General features: G+C 41.2%; 1 protein-coding gene across 4 annotated transcripts in view; it reads left to right on the top strand.

The window, feature by feature from the left end:
* Window positions 1-420: 420 nt before the first annotated feature.
* c1qtnf4 (C1q and TNF related 4) overlaps window positions 421-12,798 on the top strand; it is a 21,716-nt gene continuing 9,338 nt past the window's right edge. The window contains exon 1 of one of the 4 annotated variants that reach the window (XM_062967999.1): window positions 421-546. In XM_062967999.1, the coding sequence (XP_062824069.1) occupies window positions 441-546 (106 nt within the window). In that variant the 5' untranslated portion in view covers window positions 421-440. Of the gene's footprint in view, window positions 547-694; window positions 985-3,544; window positions 3,718-12,798 lie in introns of those variants that run through there. The other 3 variants (XM_003214610.4, XM_008105332.2, XM_008105349.2) reach the window with 3 other exon arrangements.

The following is a 12,798-nucleotide window of genomic DNA, read 5'->3' as shown; positions in this document are numbered from 1 at the left end:
TGGAAGAGACCTCATGGGCCATCCAGTCCAACCCCCTGCCAAAAAGCAAGGAATCGCATTCAAAGCACCCCGACAGATGGCCATCCAGCCTCTGCTTAAAAGCCTCCAAAGAAGGAGCCTCCACCACAGTCCGGGGCAGAGAGTTCCACTGCCGAACAGCTCTCACGGTGAGGATGTTCAGGTGAAATCCCGTCACGAGAGAAAGCTTCTGGAACATGGCCATACAGCCCGAAAGACATAGCAACCTAACTATGGGATGTTGTATTGGGTTGTTGGATGGCCATGTTCCATAAGTATTATCTCCTGACGTTTCACCAACATCTATGGCAGGCAGCCTGAGAGGTTGTGAGGTATGGAGAAACTAAGCTATTGGTAGTTGGGTGTATCAATTCATATCTTAGCTACAACACTGTGGTCAGGTCTGGTCCAGGAGGAAGCCCATGGGCGGGGGACACACACTGGGTGACGCCGACCCTAGAGCCGCCTCGGCTGCACCTGTTGAATCTTCGGAATCCCATTTTCAGTGTCAATCTTTCCGCGTGGAAGGTGGAGGCGAGGGCGCAGGGGAGGAAGGGGAGAGCAAAGGGTGGGCTTTGTCGGGAGGAGCCCCAGGAGCCACCAATAACAAGGAGGGAGGGGGCAGCTCGGGAGGAGAAGGGCGGAAAGAGACCCCCCCCCTTTCCTTTCCTTTCCTTTCCTTTCCTTTCCTTTCCTTTGCTCCCGGCTCCTCCTTCGGCCGCGGGGTTTGTCCCCCAGCTTCCGCGCTCCCTTTGCCCACTCAGCCTCCTCCAAAGCTGTCAGTGCGGCGGAGGCAGCCAGAGCAAGAGCTCCCCCTCTCCCTCCCTCCTCCTCCTCCAACGATACCTACAGCAGCAGCAGCAGCAGGTAGACCGAGGACCCCGGCAACCGCGCTCCATTTCCCCGCATCAGGAGGGCGAGTGGGAGGAAAAAGGAAGGCAGCTTGGCTGGGGGGCCAGGACCCAGGTCGGGGGTGTAGCTTCTTCCACCGCTTCTCTTCATTTCCCCCTTTACCTGCTTCCTCTCCCCGCCCCCTCGGTGGTCTCTTCCTGGGATGAGTGATTGCTATGGAAAGGGGGAGGGGGCCATTATGAAATGGGGGGAGGGGGGTTATCATCAATAGGGTGCTAAAGGGAGGGAGGTTTGCCAGTCGGGTGCGTGATTGATCTTTATGGGGCTTTGTTCTAGGCGGGTGAAAGCTCGACCCGTGTGGAATGCGGGCTGTGAGATGGGGAGCTAGGCAATAGCAAACAGGGAAAGGGGAAAATGATGATGATATTATTATTATTATTATTATTATTATTATTGATGATGATGAAACCTATGGGCTTAAGAACCGGGTAGAATACAAGCTGTAAAATAGGGAGCTAGGAAATAGCAATCAAGGAAAGAGGAAAATAATAATAATGATAATAATTATTATTATATTCTTATTGATGGTGATGATGATGATGATGATGATGATGATGATGATGATGATGATAAAACCTATGGGCTTAAGATCCACGTACAATGTGAACTGTGAGATGAGGTGTTAGACAATAGCAAATAGGGTAAGAGGAAGATAGTAATGGTAATGATGATGATATTATTATTATTATTATTATTATTGATGATGATGATGATAAAACCTATGGGCTTAAGACCCATGTAGAATGCAGGCTGTGAGATGGGGTGTTAGACAATAGCAAACAGGCAAAGAGGAAAATAATGATAATGATATTATTATTATTATTGTTATTATTGTTGTTGTTGATGATGATGATGATGTAACTTATGGACTTAAGAGTCGTGTAAAATGTGGGCTCTGAGATGGGGTATTAGGCAATAGCAAACAGGCAAAAAGGAAAATAATAATAATAATACTGTAATAATGATGATATTATTATTGATGATGATGATGATGATGACACCTATGGGCTTAAGACCCATGTAGAATGCAAGCTGTAAGATGGGGTGTTGGGCAATAGCAAACAGGGATAGAGGAAAATAATGATGATGATGATGATGATATTATTATTATTATTATTATTATTATTGATGATGATTATGATGAAACCTTAAGACTCGTGTAGAATGCGGGCTGTGAGCTGGAGAGGGAGACAACAGCATCCAGGAAGAGGGGAATGCGTTATTATTGCTATTATTATTACAGTATTATTATTCTTGATGAAACCTGTGGGCTTAAGACCCTTATAGAATGTGAGGTGTGGGATGGAGTGGCAGACAATAATAAAGGAAATTCATAATAAATATATTTTTATTTTATAATAAATATATAAATCTATAATTTTAATAAATTATAGATTTATAATAAATATATAATTTATAATACATATATTATTTATTTATAATAAATAAATAACATATAAATAAATAATAAAGTGGCAGACAACAATACAGGGGAAATAATAACAATAACTCTTGATGAAACCTGTGGACTTCAGGCTCATGTAGAATGTGGATTGTGGGATGGAGAGGCAGGCAATTGCACACAGGAAGAGGGAAATATTCCATCATCATCATTATCATCTATCATTCGCTTGCCAGCACTTACTTCAAGGCAAAAAAAAAAATGAGAAGGAATGGTTGCCGAAAAGAGGGACGTGGAAATGCGGCATTCTCTCTTTTATACAGCACTATTACAGCACTATTTTATACAGCCAGGGTCCCCAGAGTGTTGCCGCTCTGACCCATCCTAGGCAATGCAAGGACGAAGGTTGTCTGTCTATTCCTGCTTTTTATTCCCTCTCCCAGAACCTTTCAGCTTTTTTGTCCCCTGAAAGAAAATTGTGGAAAGGGTGTATTTTGCATGATGGAAAATCATAAGCTAGTAGAAATATCTGAAGGGTGTGAGGCAGTGGAGAATCTCAATTTGTAATGCAAGATCATGTGGGGGAGGCAAAGCTTTTTTTCTGTCCTGTTTGATGAAGTTGAAAGCTGAGGAAAAGCCAAGCTATGCACCAATTTTCCAGCGATTAACAATTCCCTAAGGCAGGGGACGTTGAAACCAAGGGAATATTGTGTTTGTTTATTTATTTAACTAGGTTACATCCTTCTCATATGCTCTGTGTTGTTTTTCCTGCTGTTGTTGTCTCCCTCATTTGCTTTCTGGTTGCGATGCTGCTGGCCAGATCCATTATTCTGGTACCACAGTCCTTGCAGTGACCTCTTCCCCGGCCCTCCTCAAAGCTCCTAAAAAAGTGGGTCAGCTTCTTCTGAGAAATTTCTCTATCGGGCACTTTCTTTGTGAGTTTCTGCACTGCCAGCTGGTTAGAAGGCTGCACTCTGGCCTCTTGTGTTGATGCACATCTTGAACGCGCTTTGCTTCAATTATTCATTTTTGGTGCTACTGTAATTTCCCGCAGCTTTTCTTCTCCAGGGAGCTGGTGTGTAACACAGTTTTCAACATGCTCTGCTTTTGAGGAGATCATCCCATTTAGTCAGATGGCAGCTGTCTGCATTTCTGCCCCTACTGTATCAGAGACTATCAATAACAGGAAAATATATTTATTATTATACCCAGCCTTTCTCCCCGGAAAGACACTTTGTGTTGTCAAAGGATTTCCTGGCCGGAATCATTGGGTTGCTGTGAGTTTTCCGGGCTATATGGCTATGTTTCAGAAGCATTCTCTCCTGACGTTTCGACCACATCTACAGCAGGCATCCTCAGAGGCTGTGAGGTCTGTTGGAAGCTAGGTAAGTGAGGTTTATATATCTGTGGAATGTCCAGGGTGAGAGAAAGAACTCTTGTCTGTTTGAGGCAAGTATGGTTAGCATTGGATAGCCTTGCAGCTTCAAAGCCTGGCTGTTTTCTGCCTGGTGGAATCCTTTGTTGGGAGGTGTTACACACTTTGATCAATTTAAAACAAATAAATAGTACTCTATGTGTTAGGTTAACATACAGTTAAAATATAATTAATACAATTTAAAATGCATTTTACAACAAGCAGTCCCGCCTCCCCCAAGATCCCACCCACAACCTCCCCAGCAGCATGCCTCTCATTCCTCCCCAAATGCCTGGTGGCAGAGAAAGGTCTTGACCTGCTTGCTGTTCAAGCAGTTCAATAATATACCAGTGATCTTGTTCTCAAAGATGTGCTGGCATTGGTGGGATCTCAGTGTGAAGCACCTACAAATCCATTTTTATCATCTTTTCAGAATCACAATACTCATTTGTAAGACTTAATAGCCCTTCAATACCATAAAGAAAAAAAAATAACAGCCAATCATAAATCTTCCCACTTCAATACATCTCTGTGATCCTTAGATTTGGGTTGCTGTGATTTTTCCGGACTGTATGGCCATGTTCCAGAAGCATTTTCTCCTGGCGTTTTGCCCACTTCTATTGCAAGCATCCTCAAACGTTTGTGAGGTGTGTTGGAAACTAGGAATCCAACAAAGGATTCCAACAAAGCCAGGCTTTGAAGTTGCAAAGGTATTCAATGCTAATCAAGCTGGCCAATTGAAACATTCACGCTTACCTCAGACAAGAGTTCTTTCTCCAACCCTGGACATGATTCCACAAATATATAAACCCCACTTGCCTAGTTTCCAACAGACCTCACAACCTTTAAGGATGCCTGCCACAAATGTGGGTGAAATGTCAGAAGAGAATGCTTCTGGAACATAGCTATACAGCCCGGAAAACTTACAGCAACCCAGTAATTCTGGTCATGAAAGCCTTCAACAACACATTCTTAGGTCTGTTCACTTTATTATCGTATTTAATGACAGTTTTAAACTTTGAACATTCAAACAAATTAAGATATATGTAATGTTCCTTCATGTTATTTTGGACTTATGGTGACCATAAGTTGACCATAGGGTTTTTGGAGCTGAGAGTGTGTGTCTCATCAAGGTCACCCAGTGGGTTTCAATGGCTGAGCAAAGAAGACAGAGTCTACAATATTTTGCTGCCTAGGCCAAGTGGCGGAAGGTTTTCTGCTCCTGTTGCTTTGCTCTGCTCATGGGCTGCTCCTTCAAAGTGAATAAATAAAGTTAGAGAGGTTGTTCTGGCATTTGAGACAGCACATCTCACAACTACTTCTCCCTCTTCCTGATAATGAAAACACAGAATATTGAATTAAATCATAATGTGTAGCCCTTTTGTGGCAAAACAGCTTGCTTCAGTAACAATGTTTGATACTTTATATTCTACTTTGTCTCAAATAATATTATTGAAAGGACCTAAGCGTTCTTCTGATTCTGCCCACACATTTCCAAGCTTTTCTCTATAACCATGTGGGCTGGACTTCTATGTATGTGTATGGTGTATTACATTTTTTTTTATAAAAGCTGAAATGTTTAGGGAACTAAATTTTGCATTTACACAATGGAAACTGTGAGTGGATACATGAAAAATAAACATGTGGTCACATGAATTGACATAGTTTAAGAACAGCAAGTCAATCCCTTTTTATCGGGCAGCAGTAGCGGTGATTGACAGGGATCTGTTCCCCTGTCAGTTGGGAAACAATGGCTGGTGTTCCCACTCTCATCCCCTTTTGTATGAGCAATTTCTTGCACAAGGGAGGATTGCAACAGGGGCCCTACTTCTACCTGTTGTACTGGAAATCACTTATGTGAGGGGATGAGGACATCTGCCAGCTGTTTCACAAACTCAGAGGAACAGACCCCTGTCAATAGCATAGGTTGCTTCCCAGTAGGTGGGGATTTGGAGCATCAAGCTAGAATTCATAGAACCATAGTTACCAATATACATCTCTCATATGGGATTCCAGCCAAAACTTGCCTGCCTTTTCAGTACTATAAAATTGTTTGTCTGTTATGCTATACAAAGCCAGATGATTTATCACAGAATCACTACAACAATGACTGCAGTCATCTTTTGGAACTGACATGTCAACTACTTCTAATACTTCCTGAACAAACTCTTTGGATTTCAGTTCAAAGACCATAGCCGTGTTAGTCTGGAATATTAGTATGGAAAGGCAGCTTGTAGCACAGTAGGAACTGGTAACTGAGAGAACAAAGTTGGTAGCTTTGTGTGCTTTTGGATTTCTGTGATTTGGCTTGTTTTTAATTTTTGTTTGTTTGTTTGTTTGTTTGGCTCTAAAATATACACTTATGAACTGGATTTCACCAAATGTGATGTTTACACTGAAGTTGACATTTTTGTGCAAGCTTTGAAATATTCTGCAAACTTTGGCTAGAGGTAGGAGGATTGCTGGTTTCAATCCATTTTTCATGGATTCTGATATGAAACAAATGCTAAGAAGTTCCAGTACTCAAAGCAAGTTTTTCATTCAAATGACGAAATCAGCCTGGACAATGTTGGGTAAATTTCCAACAAAATCACATGAATTAAAAACCCCTCCCTCCAGCTTTGTGTCTTGCCTGAACCCAGAACAGAGTTCTATCAATTCAAATGCTATTTGAAACCTCCAGGTAATACTTTCTGAGAAATCTAAATGGGATCTAGTTTTCTTTTCCTTGCAGTGTTATTCCTGGCAGTGTGCTTAAAGAGAAGTCTTTTGTAAATCACCCTTCCACATGGAAAGCAGAGAGAAGAAACTACCAGAACAGAGATAGTGGCATCACTGACCATATTTTTAAGGGCTTTTACTAGAACTAAACTGGAAATTATGGGTACTTGCTAGGCTTGTAACTCTAAAATCCAGTAAAGAGCCACAATATATTACTTACTCTAACTCTACTCTACCAGACACTTCCCTGCTTCAATGTGATGAAGTCCTTAACTTTTTGCATTGCCATTTAAGACCGCTCCTGTTTTCCAACCTTTTTACATTTGGCTACACTTTTTTTTACCAATGACTCTGCACAGTCCTTTTTTGTATGTTATTTCTAATCTTAGTTAGAAGATTCTTAGTTCAGATACTTCCTTAGCCCTTTATTGTCTCCAACCTGCCCTTTCTAATAAGGACTCTAGGAAGATTGACAACAAAAGAGAAAATTCTTGCTGTGTTTGATTAAAGGATTGTGGCTCCCAGTAGGAGTAACCCAGCCAGGGACAGGAAATGATCACAGAGCGAAGCAGCAAAGAGATTCATCAAGGGGCTGGAACTGATTGTGAAAAGTGGAGCAAGGAGAGCAGGTTTATTTCACCTTCAGGGTGGTGAGAACCCCCATCAGACTCAGACATTTGTCCGATGATATAATATCTATCTCAGTTTTCCTGAAATCAGATCTGAGAAGGGTAAGAGAGATTGGTGATAAGGACCATAGGAGGGAAAGGTTTGCTGGGACTTAGCCATTGTAGGAGTCGTGTGTCTAAAACTAGACAATTTGACACTTTAATCCCACTATAATTGCCATAGTTCCATACTATGCAGGCATGTAGCCGGGGGGGGGGGGGGGGCTTGAGGGGCTTCAGCCCCCCCCCCCCCCCTGAAATTCTCAGGGTGGTCCATGAGAAGGCCTTACATTTATGATTTAAACTGTTATGTTTATTCATATCAAGATCTGATCACCATGCTCAATATATCCCATATGCATGGGGGTATTGGGATAACAATACGAAAGGTTTGCTAGGGTAGAACCTCTCCGGCTCAGACTCAGCCCGCCCCCCCCCCCCAACCAAAATCCCAGCCCCTCCCAAAACAAAATCCTGGCTACAAGCCTGATACTATGGATCCTGGGATTTACAGTTTAGGGTTAGCATATTTAGAATTATCATCCAAACAACTCTAGTACCTCATCAAACTTCAAATCCCAGGATTCTATAACAACTAGGACCAGTTAAAGTAGGATCTAAGGCAGGCATGGGCAAACTTTGGCCCTTCAGTGTTTTGGACTTCAACTCCTACAATTCCTAACAGCCTCAGGCCCTTTCATTTTCCCCCTCAGCCGCTAAAGCTTAAGCCGCTGAGGGGGGAAAGGAAGGGGCCTGAGGTTGTTAAGAATTGTGGGGGTCGAAGTCCAAAACACCTGGAGGGCCAAAGTTTGCCCATGCCTAATCTAAGAGTTTCAACTGTAGAGCATGAAAGATATGAGCATCAGTGTTGCATGATAAATAGATCTATGGCTTAGTATCTTTTGGAGATCAGTTCCTCAGATGTGTGTACTGCTTACCCTTGCTTGTTTGCTTGTTTGTCTAATCAAAGGGAGAGAGCTGTTACAAAGGCATCACAAACATAAAGCTGACAAAGCTTTATCTTTCATTCATTCATTCTTACATTTAGAGGCTCATCCCACAAATTATATACCTTTATCTATTTTGTATCCTGGATTTTAATAAGATCCTGTTGTAATCCCAATGATCATTAGAAAGCCAGTTTTGTTAGCATTAGGAAGATGACGAGTGAATTTTTCAGATATGACTTTGGTGTTGGAGCTCTGTGACCTCCATACCATAAGTTTACTCAATATCTTCTGGAGATCAGTTCCTCAGATATGAATTTACTGTTTTGATAAATGATAGTGATTCACTTACTCACATGTTTGTTAACTGGAGTGAACAGAGTAATAAAGCATTCTGGACAGCAGAAAGAAAGAACAGTGAATTATATGAAGAGATATCTTGATTTTCTCTTGCTGGAAAAGGAGATATGGAGAATTGTAGACAAAGGATATATAAGGCTGATGAGATTCATTGTAGGTTTCAGGGAGTCATCAGGGGGTTTAACCAGCAGGGGATGAGGAGGGCATGTAAGTTGCCAAGAGAAATTATTTTGATCAAGTAGTATGTGATTAATTTTTACTTTATGTGTTTCCAAGAGGGCAGCAGAAGGAAGGTGTCAGGAGGATAAAATTTAATTGCAAGTTTGTTGGCATCAGCAGGTGTTCAATGTTCATTGAAATATGGAATGTGGCTTCTTCTCCAACATTGAAAGAATAAAAGATTAAGCTCCACATGTGATACAAGGGTCAAAAACAACTCTTGGATGGAATCATGTTTAAAATTTATAAATAAGAACCCACTGATAGACCTATTCCCTTACTTTTAATATTCAGTGGCCCACTTGAGTAAAGAGTGCATACTGCATTTTAGCAATCTCATAAAATAATGATTCAGAAAATTGCATTGGATAGACCACATCAGTTCTAGTTTCTGATACAGAACATATGTCATCCAGTACTCACCATCTGCTCACCCACAGAAAACCATATTTAATAATCTAGAATTGATGTGGTCTATCCAATGCAATTTTTTGAATCAGCACCCAAAATAACCCCAGGAACAGGCCTAAAAACAAAGACACCAAGGCGCCACCCCCCAGCCCCCACAACCACCACATGGAACGGCTCTGTTCAAGGCGAGGGAGGAGGAGGAAAAGCAGCAGTCAGGAGGCTTGTTGTCGCACCTTTCATGGGTAGTCAGCCCTTCTACTTCTGACATTCCCATTGGCACTATAAGAGGGTTTCGTGAGACCAGTCGCTCTCGTTGCAATGGTGTAGTAACGATGAGGCTGCTTTAAAATAACTATTCAAGGTGCTGAACCTTGTGCCAAAAATAGGTGCAACATCTTGGATGGCTCTTTGAAGTGAAACCTGGAGTAGATTTGTTATCCTACTAAATGAAAACCACCAGACACAGCTGGATTCTGGATATTAGCATTTGGGCAAATAATTGTGAAATTAAAGGGATATTGAGTCTGGCAGGACTCAAAGCTGAATCTCAGGTAAGCCTGATTGATCTTGATACTTGTACTTATAAAGATCTTTCATTCTGTTATTTTTTATAATAAAAGAAGCCTGAGGATCAAAGCTTATCTCACTCATGCATAAAACCCCAAAATTATATGCAAACTCTGACAAGAAGAATCCTTAGTGATGATATCAGAAAGGTTATCTCTGTTGTGTGTATTAAAATCCTGGCTTAGTAATGCACACTTGCCATGTTTTGTAACAGAAAAAAAGATAAGATTCCCAGCTCCTAATGAAACTGGTGACCATGCAAGCTAGTGGATTTTGAGACCTATAGTCTAGAAATTTAACATTTCCAAGCTCTGACAATTACTGATAGGATTGTGTTGAGGTCCTTTTGGACAAAATTTGAATACGAAATGCTAAATGAAAAGACTCACTGAAAGAAATGCGAATCAATAAACAATGAATGTGGTTTAATAGAGGCAATGATAGATTTAATATAATAAAAGAGATTTGTTTAGAAATTATTAATTTGATTATTGCAGACAAAAATAATTTAAAATGAAAATTTTAACCGTTTAGCACAAGAGGGAGAAATAACGTGGAGAAAAGAGGAATATGTGAAAATGGAAGGTTATTTTTGAATTTAAGTTTTTGTGCTAGGCTGTCATAGAAACCAAGTTCCAGCCAGTGGCTTGCTTGAATTGACAATCTCTTACTAGGGAGAGACTGTTTTATCAGGAGACATTCCTATCAGACATTCCTATCAGAGTTATCTATCAATAATCCCACCTCTCCTCTCTAGCCCCTTGCCCCTTCTAAACACTATTCCATAATAGTATATATGTGAGGGAAAGAGGATATTGGGACCTACAGGGAGGGAGGATTGACAAATGTCACCCACACTTTCCATAGTCTGGCAGCCCCACCATCACCACCACCACCACACCATGGGATTAATCATGTTTGGTGAATAGAGGGAACCCTTCTGTTCATAGAAGACTAAATCCAGACCCAACTCTATATTCTTACTGTACTTCATGCTGGAACATAGAACTGGGCTTTAAATTGCATAGCGTTTTAGTGTCCAACTGGACAATTTCCTTATGAGATGAAAAGTGTTTGGATCCAGAAGAGAAGACAAGGGGAAGCACAGTGCTTTTGAATCCTCATGTGATTTGAATCCTGAAGGACTTTGACACAGAGAAAGCTATCCGAGTGCAAAACCTGTTTTGTTTTGCTTTCAGATTCACACGAGGGAGATTCTTTCCCAAGGTAAAAGCACCTTTCCAATTACCAAAAAAAGAAAGCTCTTGGAAAAGTTAAAGATCATTGGATATCAAAAAGAACAAAAGTGTACTGCTTCCACTAGCCAAACACTGGGGGAAATCTCTAACATAAAGACAGTCTCTCTGGGACTAGAAGTTCACAGAGCAACTGCCGGAAGGAATTGGTCCTAAATGAATGAATGAGACAAACTGAATATGAGGAATTAGACACCAGCACTTAAGATTTCTCACTAGGGATTTGCTCATTGAACTGTGGCATATTAAGAATGAAATCCCATGTGATTTATGCATTGTTTCAACATACAAACTGTATGGAAATTTGCCTTTCTCAAATTCTCTGTAGAAATAGTCAGGTGGGAAAAAATTACAGACCCGTTACAGGCAGACCCCAAGTTAGAAACATTTGACTTAGTTGAGAAACATCTTCATAGTTGAGAACAGGGGTGAGACAACAGGAAGTGAGAGAAATCTATTACTAGGAGGATAAATTCAATCCTGAAAGAGTTATCATGGGGAAAAGGTGTCTCAACTGAAGCTTTATCATCAGTCCTTGTTTCCACAACTGGTACATGATAGTGGTTCACGTATCTCACATGATTGTTAACTGGAGTTAACTGTTTCCACAACAAGCCAATTTTTTCAAAATCCCATTATCACAGGGACAGGAACTGAGGTGAAATCTTCTGAACAGCTGCACAAACAGCAAAACAAACACCACAGGGATGTTAATGATTCCCTCTGCCTGCGTTTCTCAACCTGGGGGTTGGGACCCCTGGTGGGGTCACAAGGGAGCTTCAGAGGGGTTGCCGAAGACCATCAAAAAACATATTTCTGATGGTCTTAGGTGACCCTTTTGGCAGAGAAGGCTGAAGATCTCTCCGCCTGTCCTGTGGCCCAATTCTATCATTGGTGAGGTTCATGGGGCTTTTTGATTGTAGGTAAACTGTAAATCCCAGTAACTACAACTCCCAAATTCTGTTTTCCCCAAACTTCACCAGTGTTCATATTTTGGGCATATTGCATATTTGTGCCAAGTTTGGTCCAGATCCATCATTGTTTGTGTCCACAGCACTCTCTGGATCTAGGTGAACTACAACTCCCAAACTCAAGGTCAATGCCCACCAAACCGTTCCAGTATTTTCTGTTGGTCATGGGAGTTCTATATGCCAAGTTTGGTTCAATTCAATCATTGGATTTCAGAACGCTCTTTGATTGTAGGTGAACCATAAATCTCAGCAACTACAGCTCCCAAATGGCAAAATCAACCCCCACCCAACCCCACCAGCATTCAAATTTGGGTGTATTGGGAATTTGTGCCAAATTTGGTCCAGTGAATGAAAATACACCCTGCATATCAGTAGCAAAATGACAGTTATGAAGTAGCAACCAAAACAATTTTATGGTTGGGGGTCACTACAACATGAGGAACTGTATTAAGGGGCTGAGGCATTAGAAAGGTTGAGAATCACTGCCCTATGCTATCCAAAGTTTTCTTATATATAAAACACTTTAAAATGTGCCTGTTCCAACTTACATACAAATTCAGCTTAAGAACAAACCCACAGAACCTATCTTATTTGTAACCTAGGGATTGCCTGAATTTACTATTATAATAATGGTACTGGTCCTTTCCACCTTGGGTGCATTGAAGTGAACTGTAGATTGCAAAAGCATATGCCATGATATAGGTGTTAATCTTCAAAATCCCATAAGACCCTTTGTTGCTTTTATTGCAATGGATTGACATGGCCACTGCTCTGCAATCAATCTTGGGGAAACACCATACCCTCCTACTGACCCAACTGGGACAATCCCAATTAATCCTGTCATCCCACATTTTGAGCTGCTTTGCAAATGTCCCATTTTTCTCAGCTCCTCCCACTTTGCCCCTTTGTCCTTGGTTTCTTCCACTGAGACA

The sequence above is a fragment of the Anolis carolinensis genome, chromosome 1, assembly GCF_035594765.1.
Source record: "Anolis carolinensis isolate JA03-04 chromosome 1, rAnoCar3.1.pri, whole genome shotgun sequence".
Taxonomy (NCBI): Eukaryota; Metazoa; Chordata; class Lepidosauria; order Squamata; family Dactyloidae; genus Anolis; species Anolis carolinensis.
The sequence above is the reverse complement of the archived record's forward strand: the minus strand, read 5'-3'. Positions and strand labels throughout refer to the sequence as shown.